Source organism: Argentina silus (assembly GCF_951799395.1).
Source record: "Argentina silus genome assembly, chromosome: 16".
NCBI lineage: Eukaryota > Metazoa > Chordata > Actinopteri > Argentiniformes > Argentinidae > Argentina > Argentina silus.
Window position 1 is genome coordinate 17,612,042 of NC_139670.1, and position 15,763 is coordinate 17,627,804.

The 15,763-nt window shown below is 41.0% G+C and overlaps 1 protein-coding gene across 1 annotated transcript in view; it reads left to right on the top strand.

Annotated features, from left to right (window-relative positions):
- The window catches only part of ngfrb (nerve growth factor receptor b), a 32,242-nt gene extending 18,744 nt beyond the window's left edge, over positions 1-13,498 (top strand). Inside the window, exons 4-6 of the mRNA XM_083688124.1 lie at positions 9,803-10,079; positions 11,295-11,461; positions 12,133-13,498. Of these exons, the coding sequence (XP_083544250.1) occupies positions 9,803-10,079; positions 11,295-11,461; positions 12,133-12,476 (788 nt within the window). The 3' untranslated portion in view covers positions 12,477-13,498. The remainder of the gene's footprint in view (positions 1-9,802; positions 10,080-11,294; positions 11,462-12,132) is intronic.
- The last annotated feature ends 2,265 nt before the right edge of the window (positions 13,499-15,763 follow it).

Consider the following 15,763-nt stretch of genomic DNA (forward strand, 5'->3'; position numbering starts at 1 on the left):
AAAGATTGTGGACAAAAACATGTCATCCATGCTGTATTATCCCAGATTGGGCAATACGAAACTTGTGGTATAGAAAATAACCTTTTATTGAAGGATTAGGGTACAACAAAGAGGCATGATTCAAAGTCTGGCTAATACAATGTGCTTAAAGATTACATCTTAATCTATCATACATTTCCAGGCATAATAGTTAACAGACCTTTGTACTCATTTGTAATTTGTACTTTTGCACTCATCATTATATGTTATTCTTTACTGTAACCTAATCATGTGCTCTTTATCTCTGATATAATCTTTTTAGCAGCGCATGATTTATTAGTACTCAGTGGCCCTGCCAGATGTCTTTATCCATTAGTGCTGCTGAGTGAGTCAATGCAGCCCAAAGGCTGGACACTGCCATAAAGTCAGCAGTATGGCAAGAGTGAGAGAGCAAAGGAGAACAGAGAGAGGAGACTGCTGCTTGGATATGAACAAGTCGTAACTCGATATGCGAGAGAGACTCAAATGGAGGCGTTAGAGAAGCTTTCTGGGGATGCTGGATCGCGATACTGGAGGAAAATATTTTCTGTTGACTCTTGTCTTGTTTTGTCAACCTTTTTTTACACATTGTTAACATTGAACAATTAGTATTGCTTTCTGTGTATAGTTGGACAGGCCATACATTGATTTGGTATTCTGTCTGTGATTGTTCCAAGTGATTCTGTTTACTTTAGTTCTGCCAATATCTGCGGTGAAAATCAAATTTCCACTTCACTGCCAGAGAGATTAGTGTTGTGATATCAGAGATGTGAGAAGCAATAATCACCCTACCTATGTCCTCTTCGTAGAAAATGACTATGTTAATATAGAACAGACTCTATGAACATAGAGTAATATAGAGTTGATTCGACTAGCAGGAGGGTCTGACGTGAAGATAGTTATCTAAAGAAAGTGCAATATGACTTCCCCAGGGTGGAAGGTCATAGGCCATGTGAGGCTCTCATGTGGAGGAGTCTGGTGGCTGTAAGATTGGAACTTAATTCCCTTAGGGACATGGACAGAACAACAGAGTATAATCCTAAAATCCCTCCTGGGTCAAAATACTACAGTACCAGAGAAAGTGACGTTGAAAAATAACACCCTCCCAAAAATGAAGCTGCAAGGTGACATGTTCTGTGTGATCATAAATCAAACCCTGAACACTGGCGGCCATTGCTCTGAGAAGGAGGACAGGGCATGAAATTGGCATGCAATGTGGCTAATAACAGTATCAGTTTCAGGGTGACAGATGTGTTTAATGTCTGTAGAGATCAGGGGGTTGTAACACAACGTGTGTGTGTGTGTGTGTGTGTGTGTGTGTGTGTGTGTGTGTGTGCGTGCGTGTGTGTGTGCGTGCGTGTGCGTGCGTGTGCGTGTGCTGGTGTGTGCTCTTGCATGCGTGCGTGCCATGGTGTGTGCTTTTGCATGGGCGCATGTGTGTGCACGTGTGCATATACATGTAAGGGGTTTGTGTGTGTATTTATACAGCTACATGAGCAGGTTCGATAGCTTGCAGTGCTAACACAGAAGGACAGTCTTCTTTGGGACAGTAAGAAGCTTTGAACAAGCAGTCCTTCAGTTTAACAGAACACTTATGCCCAGTCTTTGTCACTGTGAGGCGTGTGCCCCAAGGCTAATGTTGAACAGGAGCACACTCTTCACAACCTCCCTCCCTACTTAGGATTCTACTCGGGACATGTACCACATGTTTTGTGTTGCCCCCTCACCCACGGCGAGGGCTCTCTGGACATAAGGGGGGAAGCAGGTTGAGCCTGACATACTAACACACACACACACACACACACACACACACACACACACACACACACACACATGTGTTGAGGTTGATGATCTCACTTATCAAACACAACATATTTGATGGAACTCAAATTTGAGGTGGGTGGGGGTCAGAGGATCGGGGGGGGGGGGGTTAGGGCCTAGTGCATTTAGGGTCAGTGTTAGAGAGTGGGTAAGTGGCAGGCAAGGAGGGAGTTGAGCTGTTTCCTTCCTGTGTTTGATTGACCTTAACAATTGACAGACTGCCCTTAAGAAATCAGAAACAAGTTTGATCGGCTAACGAGAACCATATATGGAATACTTAGGGAAAGAGGAAAGGTAGTGTTGATAAAAGCGAGAGAGTGAATGTGCGGAGAGAGAAAAAGAAAGTGTGTGTGTTTGCATGTGTGTGTACAGTACAGCATGTGTATGCAGTGCCAGTGAATGTTAGGGTGATAAAGATAGAGGAAAAGAGATTTCCAGTGTTGTAAAAATTATCATATCAATAGCTGTGGCAAAACAGTGTGTGTCATTGTATGGCCAAAGCATGGGATACACTGTCTCTACACTCTGACTATGGACTTACAGTACAGTCTATCAGTTCCACTGACTAGGGCCGTCGTTGACCTTCTCTCTTTAATCCCATTCTCTGTGTTCAACACAATATCAGCCTTGTGTTGATGAGAGCAGTTTGAAGTCTGATATCCTTTAGAGGCAAATAATTGTCCGCTTGTGGCAATGACTCAACTGGCTGGGTGAAGCAGTGTGCCATTTGTCTGGAATTTGGCCCTCGACATTCCGACATGAATTCTTAGAGGTACTTCAGTTCCAATGCGGTGCTGGTCAAGGGGTGACCACAACACTTGTGCTGGTCCTCGTGCCGTCGATTCATGGCAGATTTTCAGGTTGGGAAAGAGCCATGGTTTTGTCCTTGTGAGTGATGTGCTGGTGGCTTGTTCTTGGTACCCGCTTCCCCCCTCCACTTCTTCACTTTTTCTTGTCCTCAAAAGGGAGTATTGTAATGTCTCCACAACTTCTAGATTTGCTTCTCTACTTCTTATGGGATATCTCATTTGCTATTTACGTTATTTCAAATTAAAATGGTGTCCTTGGTCTGTGTAGTAGTTTTCTACTACAGTTTAATCAATTCAGGGGCACTCCTGTTCACTCATATCTTTACACTGCTTTTTAGTGTGTGTCTTGAATGTTGATTCAGATCATTTTAGGAAAGAAGGGTTGAGGTTAAAAATAAGAGTAAGAGAGACATAGGAGGGAGTGACATGATGGAGAAAGGGAAAAAGAGTGGGGGAAGGGGGTGCAGTAACAGAGAGAGACACAAAGAGAGAAGAGAGGGAACAGATGCTGAGAAGAGTGTCCTGGTCGATAAAAGCGATGGAGTTACTCCTCTGCACTCTCAGGTTTCTCTGGGTGACCTCTATGAGTGCGATCACATTCTGCCGCAGAGCAGACGCACGCACACACACACACACACACACACACACACACACACACACACACACACACACACACGCTGTGCACAGAGAAATGAGGTAGGTCAAAAAAAAGGAAGAGATTGAGAGCAAGAACATACAGATAAAAGAGAGAAGGGAAAAATTGTTTTATGCCTAAATTATACCAACGCCGTCACTGCACTGTAACGTCTCCCAACTGTGAGCTGCAGTTTAACAACTCACTGTGATCAACGACACCTGCAATTCTATTTTCCTCGGCAGAGTGAGCATGGCAGAAGTGTGGATGCGCAGAAATAAGTATGTCATATCAAATATAAATTCACTAATAATCTCAGTCATCCTAAAATGATGCAAGAAAATAGCAAAATCACCTGCCACATACTGAAAATTTCAGCATCGCATTTTAGGATTGTATTCAAAAAAGAAAAAACAGTGTTGACCCAATTGTTGATGGCAGATAGCCTCCCGTTTTTAAAGAGTAGCATACTTTGTCTTCAGATAAACTTTTATTGCACCGCACCCTGTCGCGGTCCTGGTAGCACCCTGAAAACTGTGTTATGACGGTCCACTGCTGTCACAATGTCAGTGTAGTTTTGCTGTCATGCTGCTAAAATGATCAGAAACACAACAGAAGTTAAATAAACATGCTCTGAATCAAATAACATCAAAACATATTCCAATATGACTTGCATAGTAGCCTGTCAGCAGCGGCACTCAATGGAGACTGAATGACTGGAAATAATTATAATGATTGGCAAGTGACATCAATGCAGTGAGGAATAGTGGCTCCAACTGTGGCACCACATCAAATCAAATCTCAACAGCACGGTCAGCAGGCTGTGCTAACCATTGCTGAAAAATGTTTAAGAACGAACCAGAGAGTGTGTTAGAAATAACGCTGACATAGTGACATAGTAACAAGTAACATTTTGACTTTCTCCAACCTGAAAGCCAGCATTTGTCCCTAAAAAGTTAACATAGAACTACACACATCTTTACTTGTGCTCCTCTTTTACTGGTGGCAGGAAGCCTTGAGGTTAGAGAGACTTTCCGGTAACTGAAAGGTCACGGGTTCGATCCTCAGTGTTGGTGGGAGGGTGTGAGCCAGCGTCTGCAGGGTTACACCGCCATGTCTGTTTATTCAGAGGATGATTTGCACTGGATTATTTTCAATTTATTAAGGGACAAATACTGGCTGTCAGAACGGATAACTCAAAATCATGAGTGCACTTAATAAACCTCTGTTATTAAATCTATAAATCTAATATTTGATGTAGCTTATTTGGAAACATTCAAATAAATGATGCAATGTCCTTGGAATTTTTTTTATTTCGGCTAGATAGAACAAATACTATCTTCATGGACACTTTATTAAATTAGGTCTGATATGAAATACATCTGCTGCACTTTGTCTTCAGCGTCACTTGAGCAGATCTGTTGTATTTGTCTTGCTCACTCTGCATATCACCCATGAATCTCAGTAATATAAAAGAAGTAAATTCGCACAGGATTAGTATTATTAGAGGACCTCTGAGTTCACCGGTCTTTTGGCCCAGAATTATGACTTTCTCGTCAGGTAATTATTGCAGATATGGCAGATTCGTAGGGAACACAAATTCAGGATATGCTCGTAATAATTACAATTGTCTGGCCTCCCCCTGCAAATCCGAATAGGGCTTTAAAGGTGTACACAGTCAGATGCCCTTTCATTTGTTGTTTTACCTTTATTTTACCAGGAAGTCCCATTGGGATGCGTAAACTTTTGTTTGCAAGGGAGACCAGGCCAAGATAGCAGCTCTAGTAAAAAACACCAGACATTCCACAGTCAACAACAGACATTGAGACAAAAATACAGTATAGTTAAGCAAATATACATGATTCAGAATATATACATGAAGTCATACATAATCCATTTGTATAAGTAGAGATGGTGTGTCAGTATGTGAGGATTATTTCTGACTCACAATGAATATCACACATTTCAAAAACCACCCCATGCTAATGGATTCTACATTCTTAGAAAAAAGAGTTCCAGAAGGGTTCTTGGTGGCGGGTTAGGGTTCTACCTAGAACCATTGTCATCCCAAGAACCCTTCTTGAAGGATATGGTTTCAGGAGAACAAAGGTTCTTTGTATGGAAAAGGGTTCTACCCTTTTCTATTGTAAATTATTGTTTGTCTTTGTCGTAAAAATGTCTGTATGTGGGTATTCACAGTTTAATATCTTTTTACGTTGTAACAATAATGACATACTGTACTATTTGTGTCTTTATACCTATAGAACACCAGGGGATTTATCAAAGGTCACATTTGCAGCATTTCCTACAGTAGATCATATTCACAGTTATAACTACATATTCAACCAATTGCAACATATTTATGAAACACTTCAAAATAAAATAAATAATAAATCAAAGTCAAATCAAAGTGTACTTGTCATAAGCATAGGCTACAGGTTGGAAACGGTACAATGAAATGCTTACTTACGAGCTACCTCTCAACAGTGCAGTAAAAAATAAAAACAAAAGTACCAAGTCAACAACAAATATTATAGTATAAAGTTGCAGTGTTACTAGCAGTAAACTGTCGAGCATTAAGATATGGTGGGAAAGAATATATACAGTATAGTGTACTATGAATGTAAATAAGTGGTGGCCACAAATGAACACAACCATCACAAGTCCTTTATTGTCCACTTACAACAAAACAGCGTCTAGTTATGTTCAGATTAGGAAGATCATTCTCTAAACAGCGTCTAGTTATTTTCAGATTAAGGAGATCATTCTTGAAACAGACAATCAATTCTTAGAAAAGTGCAGAGAACAGTAGGCATAGTGGCACTCCAAACTTATTTCACAGATTTTATTTTGGCTGTCTGAAAAAAGCCTAGAGAAAAGAAAAAACGAGGTGACATATTTTTTATTCCAGTAAGCAGTGCCGCTATGTCTATTGTTCTCTGGACTTTAGGAATTTTCTAGTAGCTTCTTCTATGGCAGAGCACCCAGCTCACAAAAAGGAAGCAAAAAGTCAGAAAAATCCACACATGAAAGAATAGAGGAAAATGAATAGTATACTTCACAAAGTCCTCTCACACAAGATGTGACTTTGGACAATGTGTTGACATGTTGTCTATCATACAATATTTGCTGTATGTGTGTGAGTTTTAGTGGGCTCTGACCGCTGTATTTCGAAATTAAGTATAAATTCAGAGAAAATCTATTGAATGAGGCCCCAAATCCCATTCTGTGGATATGAGCAGCATGACCTAGAAAAAGAGGGGAAGTTGACTGCCACTTTGCTAGTGTGACAGGCCATTGCTGTGTGTGTACTCATGGTACAGTAGATTAAGGATACTTCAAAGGGAGGATAGGTATAAAATGAAAGAGGGAGACAAGATATTCAGGAAAGTGGGTGAACCTTAAAGAGGTGCAAGGGAAGGAAGAGAGAGAAAATGGAGTGGGAGAGAAAATACTGGAGGAAAGTGCCTGAGAGACTGAGCTGAAACATAGTTTGCATAGAATGATGAAGGCAAGCCAGACACCACCAAAGAGAGAAAGAGGGAGAGATAAATGGAGAGGGGGAAAGAGAGAGAAATAATGGACAAGGGGGAAACAGTAAGTAAGAGATATGTAATATGCTGATAGAGAAAGAAAGAGGGGGGAACATTTGTGCCTGACAAAGGCGATCTCTGTCAGTGTAAGGTGTCTGATATCCTTTCTAGTGGGGGGAGAATTGGAATAGGAGAGGACCAAGGTGGGGGAGGGGGAATCTGTCCTGTCTTATCTGACGGACAAGTTCCAATTGATGCAACTCACTGATGATTCCTCTGACCTCTCTGAAGTAAAATACCTCTATGTTAATATATATATATATATACATATGTATATGTTTTGTCTGCTCTAGGCTGGACTATGGTAAAGCACTATTTGCATTATCTGGTTGTACAAATTACACTTTGATAAAACCTGCAACTAGACCAAAACTTGGCTGCAAGACTCAAGAACCAGACTTGAACCAGATAAGTTTGACCATATAACTCTTTTTAGTCTCCTTCCACTGGCTCCCAGTTCAGTACTACAAAGTAAGGCTTTTAAACCTAGAAAGCTCTTCACTGTCTTGCCCCCTCCTTTTTAGAAGATGTGATGAAGATGATGTGTTGTTGTGTTGTTTGTGTTGTTTGTTTATGTGTCATTTACTAGATTTTATAGATACAGCAAATTCCAATGTATGCATCCCTATACTATACCTATAAATATCAAATAAACTTGAAACCTGAGATATTTACATTTAGAAATATAAAGTAAGGCTCCAACAATTAGAATCACAATTATATGATAAACTGATCCAGTAATAGACATTGTCACACACTGCATGCTTACAATCAATACATTTTCTCCTGATGACCCCCACCCCTTTCCAAAATCTATATGTACCATTAAATGTTTCACTATATTAGAGTAGTGGAAAGTAGCTCTCTTGAGGTATTTAGAGCTTGGATGATTTCCTGTTGATGATGTGAGTAACTGTAAGTAAATGACAGATGTGGATAGGTTTCCACATCCGCACAGGGAGGCTAGCATGTCCGCATTTTGTGTTTATGGCAGAGAGAGTGGGCAGGAGTGGATGGACGCTTGGGCTCTTACCGTGATAATGACTCCCTGGTGGATGTGGGAAATGACCAAGTGATGCGGGATTTAGTGTGTGTGTGGGGGGAGGGGGTTCTGCGGTTAAGGAGGCCCATCTTCTTCTGGGTTTTCAAGCTACTCCATAAAATGGAGTCAATGAGTGATGAACACAGTGGGAGCGAGGAGGGAAGTGAAGGGGGGGGGGGGGGGGGGGGGGTGGGGTGATTAGCTGGAGGGGGGGCGGTCTGTCATGCCGAGGGCTACTGCAGCCATATTGAAACCTTGTAGGCTCACACCCTTGGGGCCTACCCACCCCATATCTTAGACCACCCAAGACCTTCCCCATGGGCAGTGAGTCCCCACCATTGGTGGCCTGGATATTACCCCAACTCAAAAACATTCTTGTTTTGTCCAATGCAACCAAGTTAAAGTGTGTATCCTAAGACAGGCTGTGGTAGAGTCATGATCATGGTGAATTTAAAAAGTAGGAAAGGAATAAAAAGACCCGTATCACATTGTCTAGGTTAGGGACAATTGTAAGTACACGATCAAAGACATGAACAGATGTTTCTGGTCCATTAGTTCCAAGGGTCCAAGGGTCCTTCAGTTGTTGTTTGTTATGCAGTCTTTTTGCCTAAAATATTATCATCAGGAAATTAAATGCATGTTCAACTGGATTACTTGGCCAGTCAAGAACCTTTGAAGAACCCTGAAAAACGAATTGCTAAGGCAATATGTTTTGGGTCAACTGTATAGGACGAGACGGTAATTCATTCTGATCCGGATACTTGAGTCAAGATTGGGGAAAACATTGGGACACAAGCAACCCAGTCAAAGTAGCCTGAAGTAATGCATTAGCTACACATGTTAATAAAACACTTTTTAAAATTGTAACAGGATTTTCATTCCCATATGAATTTCCTGCTTGATATATTTACGTGTGATCACCAATCAACTGCATCACACGTAAAGCAAATTGTCCCATCACTTTTGGGTACCCTGAAATAGGGGGACAATGTATAATAAGTGTTGTCATTTCTCAATGGCGAAACCAATATGTACACAAATCAAATCAGTACTCAAATAAAAGGTGAGAATCTCTACTTTAAATCCAAATCCAAACGTTTGGGTTATAGAGCCAAAAGAAGAAAAATGCTTTACTGTCCCATTACTTGCAGCGCACTATATATATTAAATACAAAATAATACCTTTTAAGTTAGCTATTTAGAGTTTTCAGAAGCCGAGAAGGACAGGAAATTGATTGAGCACCAGAGCAAATTTGATTGAGCACACCCCCCTTCTCTCTCACCTAAATCTTACAGAAGTGATGCCACATTTCACATGATTTCATAAATTAGGTATATCGCAGGACATTTTTTATTTGTGTGTTGAATTTGTCCCACAGCGGCATAGTTTCATTATTATTATCATAATTAGCTTCCACTAAATTTGTATCTGTCCCATGTATTAAGCATGTACTAGCATAGATATATTATCCATTGACTTAACATGAAAACCACTGCACATTCAAACGTCTAGACATTCCATTGCATGAGTTTATGTTACTACCACAAGCCTTTCGTTGTAAACAAAGTTGTATTTTTGTAGTTCTTGTGGCGAAAACATTTGCTATAAAAAATGCTACATTTACACACAATCTCTTTTAATGAAAATGGCTGAATGTATCTTTCTGAAAATTGGCCCCTATTTAGTTTGTCACCACTTGAGTGGACGTGCCGAATTGTTTTGAGAAATATTCAGTAACAGCGAAGAAATTATGAGAGGAAAAACAGCCTTTTTTAATGCATGCTGCCACGTTGTCTCATAATCTGTCTTCCAGGTTCACAGATAAATTGTACAGTAGCCTTCCTCTTTCTCCCCCTTATACCTCTGTCTGTTTATCTCCTGCAGGTCCAACCCCACACTTCTCCTCTGTCTCGCCCCCTCCCTCTCTGGGCTCATCCGTGCCCTCCTTCACCGACGACGACGTTTTCCCAGAAGCCTCCATGGAGAGCGCCACCACCACCACCTCCACCACCACCTCCACCACCACCTCCACCGCCACCACCACCAATGCCGACTCTCCAAAGTTGATTTATCAGGACCTGAAAGAGAACCTCATCCCCATATACTGCTCCATCCTGGCCACTGTGGTGGTAGGCCTTGTGGCCTTCATCATCTTTAAGAGGTGAGGAAGAGGAAGATGAGACTGAAGAGGGCATGGTATTTAAATAGAGATGTTAGACATCACTTAGGGGATTTGAATTTGAAAGGGAAATATGATTACTTATTACAGGAGATAATAGTGTGCAAGTTAAATTGACCTCAGTTTGGCCATTCACAATAATAAGGAAATTGCATTAGCTCACATAATTAAATATAGTGGTTAACAATTGTGGTGAAAAAAGCTGTGAGAAACTGAGGTGAGATTTTCAAGACAACATATTCATATCAGTAAAAAAAAGTTTTGCCTTTTCATATTTCATGAGGTCATCTGCCACTTTCCCTGGCGATTGGCATAGGGATCCCCTGTCATCCGTTTGGGAACATTGTCTATGTGGTAGTCAATTGTACCACATTGTCTGATGTGGTACATTTCAGTGCAATGGTCTTTTAAACTGCTACACACACATCCCACTGATACCTGTTGATACTGAATGCTTTTATTTAATGTTTTTCCAACTCAACACTGCAATGCTAGCATAGTGTGATGACTTGACAGGCTTTCACCCCAAAGTGTTTAAAAACAATACACATAAGAGCACAGTTGAAGAAGCACTAATGCTCTTGGCTGTATACACAAGGGGCAGAAGGGAGGCTATAAAATATTCAGCTAGCCCCTGAAATGGTGTGACATTGACCCACTTCTGCCCAATGAGCATGAAAAACAGACATTGGAAATTCTGTCCAGTTCTATTGAACTATTGATTAATCAGGAAGCTGTTCCAAAATGACAGTTGGATAGGGTCAACTGCCATGGGGTGAAGTCTTAACAGTTTTTGTTTGTTTTTGCTGCTCTTCTCATCTTGCTGAGGGATTCAAACAATCAAGGATTAGACATGCACAGTATTTACACAGTAGCTTTTTTTGTACCAATTGTACCAGTGCGAGAGATAGAGATGCCATTGCACAGGAATTACTTTAGCTATATTTAAATTTCAGCCAATGAATATTCCCATCCTTTCCGTAACCATAGTGATGGTTCTGGGGTGGACCTAGCCTCAGAACCCAACAATGGGTGGGATTATAATTTTGCTGTCCAATCATTTTACCCAATGGATGCTCCTGGTTCTCCAAATCTCCACTGCATGTTTTTAAAAAAATAAAAATAAAAACACCCTTTCTTGTCCCACATTTAATTTAATCCACTCATTCAATTTACTGAAGACCTTTTCCCTTCCAGATGGAACAGCTGTAAGCAGAACAAGCAGGGTGCGAACAACTGCACAGCCAACCAGAACCAGACCCCATCACCGGAAGGGGAGAAACTGCACAGCGACAGTGGTATATCCGTGGACAGCCAGAGCCTACAGGAGCAACAGGGCCAGGGACAGACTCAAGCACAGACAGGTAGACACACTAGCGCATCTAGGTCAATTATATGGTTAAACAATTTCACAGACAGGCTATGGTGGTACCACAGCACAAGGTAACTAACTTAGAGGTGTATGATGGCTGCTTGCGTAGGAAGTTCTCGGAATTCCATCTTGTGTTTATTATAGCAAAGTACATAATTACGTTTTTTTTCTTTAGGGTTAGGGTGTGATACCAAATAAAACAACACCACAAATAAGCTTGATGGACAGTTGGCTTGTATGAAAGGACTTTTCTCGATATCACATATTAACACCTTGAGGGAATGATGAAGGAATTCCCCTCGGGAGAAAGGCGTCTGGTGGCCTCATCAAATCTACTTTGAACATGACCTCAAACCGTTTCCAAAACAACAATAACAACTCTGACAGCTCTAAAAAGCACTTACCTGCGGCATGTGCTCCTGACGGTTCGGAGTCCTGTTCTGACAAACCAGTTTCGAGAATGCTTGTAAAATTCCTGAGCACATTTCCTGACCGGCACCTAATAAGTCTCATGATTATGTTGTGGTTACAGGCTCCATAAAAACAGGTGCTTATGACAGGAAAAATAAAACTGAGCACTGTGGCTAACTCAACAAATACTATATGTGTTTTAGGATCAATGTAAAGATAAAGTCAGTATAACACGTTTCTCTTTCCTGTCAGTGGTCACTGTGGATGAGGAGCCTTGCCTGCTCCTTCCTCTTCATACACGAGAGGAGGTGGAGAAGCTGCTGTACAGGGGCAGCAAAGAGGAGGGGTCTGACTACACAGAGGACAGTGACTGGTGCAGCCTGGCAGGACTGCTGGGATATGAGGAGGAATGCATCGCCAACTTCCGACAGGATGAGCACCCTGTCCGTGCACTGCTCTCTGATTGGGCAACCCGGGACTGTGCCAGTGTGGACACGCTCTGCACAGCGTTGCGCCAGATCAACCGCGACGACATCGCCCAGAGTCTGATCCTCAGCCCCACTGCCACCAAACCCACCGCCACATCTGCAGTGTGACCATAGTGCCACCTTTTGACCCACAACGCCAATGCTAAGACCATCTCATTGCAAAATTGTAGCCAAACCTAACTCCCAAAACCCAACTACATCCACATTGTGACAATCTAACAGACTATGCAATTTTGAAACCATCTGATCAAAGTGTGATTACAAAAACACAACATAATCTGAGCAATTACACCAATACCAAACCATCGGATCCCTTAACTAAGGCCAAATAATTTGACAATTCCCACAGGCTAATGGTAAATTTACTGGTATCAGTCCACCATCTAACCAACACCTAACCTAAACTTACATCCCTCTGACATCTCTATAGCCTATCTATCTCTATAGGTATAGTTTCACCCCCTTGTCAACCCATCAAACTCTATGCCTCAAGCTACACAAACTCATGTGATGACAAAGCCATAATCCTAGTAATTGTCATTGCACTGATTTCCTCAGAATGGTCAAGATTGTACTTGATTCTTTCTGTAGCTCTCGACTGAATTCATCCTTTTCACATCTTCTATCCAACAGTATCCAAGGTATTCTCTCAGTACTGGTTTGTGGTGCTTTTGAGGAACAGTATTGCTTGACATTGTTTAGCATTGTGTGCTCTTATTAACACACAAAGCACTACTCTTCTTTAAGTCCCTATTACATCCAAACTCTGCTTTTACGTTGTGCTTTTACGTTGTGTGAACCCAATAATTTCTGAGGTTGCCCTCTGTTATATACAATGCCCTGCATACTAATTGGACAGTGAAACATTTTTTCTTCTTTTGGCTATACACTTCAGAAGTTAGTAAAAAATATAAAATATGGGGTTAAAGTAGAGATTCTCAGCTTTTATTTGACAGCATTTGTGTTGATATTGGTTTGACTATTCAGAAATTACAACACTTTTTATGCATAGTCCCGCTATTTCAGGGTACCCAAAAGTAACAGTAACTCTAACCCTAAGAGATTCATCAAATGTCCCAATTAAGCATCATCAGGAAATGAAATGCATGTTTAATTGGATTTAAATCTGAAGATTGACTTGGCCAGTCAAGACCTTTGCACTTTTTGGCCCTGAAAAACTCCCTAGTTGCTATGGTAATATGTTTTGGGTTTGGCAAGCCTAAAGTTTTGGCTATGTTTCTGATAGTTTCAGATTTTTCAGCATAATAATGACTCCCTTGACTTTCATTGACACCTCTTTGGTCCTCATGTTAACAGACACCAATAGCAAACTCCAAAGGCAAATGCAAAGCCTAGAATCAATACTAGATACTAGATAAATACTTCTTATACCTGCAAAATAGGGGGACTATGCATAAAAAGTGTTGTAATTTCTGAATGGTGAAACCAATATGTACACATCAAATAAAAGCTGAGAATCTCTACTTTAACCCTATATTAATTATTTGATTTAAAATCCCAACTTTTGGAGTGTAGAGTCAAAAGAAGAGGCACCTCAATACTAGGTTTGCAATGGACATGAACACCACTGGGATAAAACATTTGGGTCTCACCATAGGGAGGTAAAGCCATGTCATCCTACCCATAAAATGTACAGGCAGAAATGTGGAAACGTGATATTTCTTTCCCAATGGGGATTTGTTAAATCATCAAAGTATGGTATGTGTAATGTATAGATTTAGAATGTCTCGAACATTTTATTTTCAGAGTAACTATCTTTCAGTTGGTAATCATTACTCGATGTTCTTTAAATTACACTCACCGGCTCTGAAGGGATAGGAACCCTGCAGAACTCTACAGTACAGTATATAAAAGGCCAGCACTAATTTAACTTCCTCATTCTGCGAAAATGGTGCATGTTCCAAGTAGACTACTCAGGACCATAGCTATATCCACTGCATCTTCAATAGTTCCATTTTAGTTAAAAAGTTCAAGAGTATTCCAGTGTAGTGGCAAAAATATGCCATTGTTTATTTTCTCGATGAATGGCGGCTTGTGCCTGTCAGTGCTGGATGTAGGCCATTTGTCGTTGTACTTCATACCCCAGCCAGAGGTCATGGCGATAAAGAGCCACAACAACCTACCAAAGTGAGGACAAGGTTAAAGAACAACTCAGGCGAAAATGTAGGTAGTCCAGAGGTTGTATGGCTGAAATAAATCAATCCTGCACCTTTTTTTAGCGAAAGGGTGATACAACTGGGTTCATACTCATACATTTCAGTCCCCTCGGCTCGCCCTAGTAAAACAGAAGCCTGAGACATATGACGTGTGACTGTCCAACAGCGCTCCTTGTGGTGGGGTTTTGTACTGCGATATGGTGGGGGTTTTATACTATAAAAACCCCAGACCAGCAAAGCGACCCCATCATATCATTCACAGCAGAGTGTGACAAATCTAAATGATCTACTGTACAAACAATACCGCCATCCAGCATTAAGTTGTCCTGCCATTCAGATTCTTCCTATAATGCCCTCAATAAGGGGGACAAGTTCATTTTTGTGCAACTCCAGTAGTTGAAGCTAGGCTATGCTGGGAAGTGGCTAGCTAGTTTGGCAAGCTGGAATGGACATGGACAAACAAGATAGCCAAAGGATTTGAACACATCATCTTGTTTGATTGTTTATTCCAGTTTGATAGCTTGGTTTCAGGGCAGGGAGGGGTACATTCTCATATTCAGAGCTAGATTCATAGCTTGCTTGCTGTTAAGTTGGTTGCTGTTGATGCATAGCTAAAGTCAGATATATTTTTTTGTCCCTCTCTCTCGAGTAAGGGGGCTGTGACTTGATGTCAGTCAAACCGTCATTTTCTTTCTCTGTAGTTTAAGAGCATTTTATGACTGGTAAAGGGGTTTGTGTTCACCACTGTTCCTCTTTAAACGCTAAATTCAAACTAAATCCTAATTCTGCCTCAGAAGTCTTCACAAGTCAACACACCCTTCGTTTTCCAATTTCCACACTTAAAGCTAAAAAAACATTGCTTCACTATGTTTGTTAAAATATATTGTTTTCTTAAACCTGTTATATGAACTGTCTCGATGTAACTTCTGGAACAGCGTCAGAACAGACTGTCTGGACTTGGTGGTCTATAGAGCAGGTCATTAGTGCAACATGACTCCAGTCTCTATCTGCACAGGCCAATCTGCATAACACAAGCACCCTCTCACTGGGTCCTTTACTCTGACCTAGATCGGAAAGTACAAGGAATTCAGAACTCTTTCTCTCTCTCACACACACACACACACACACACTCTCTCTCTCTCTCTCATACACACGTATGCATACATATACACATATGAGAAAACACACATGGGCGAACATACAAGAACATGCTCACTC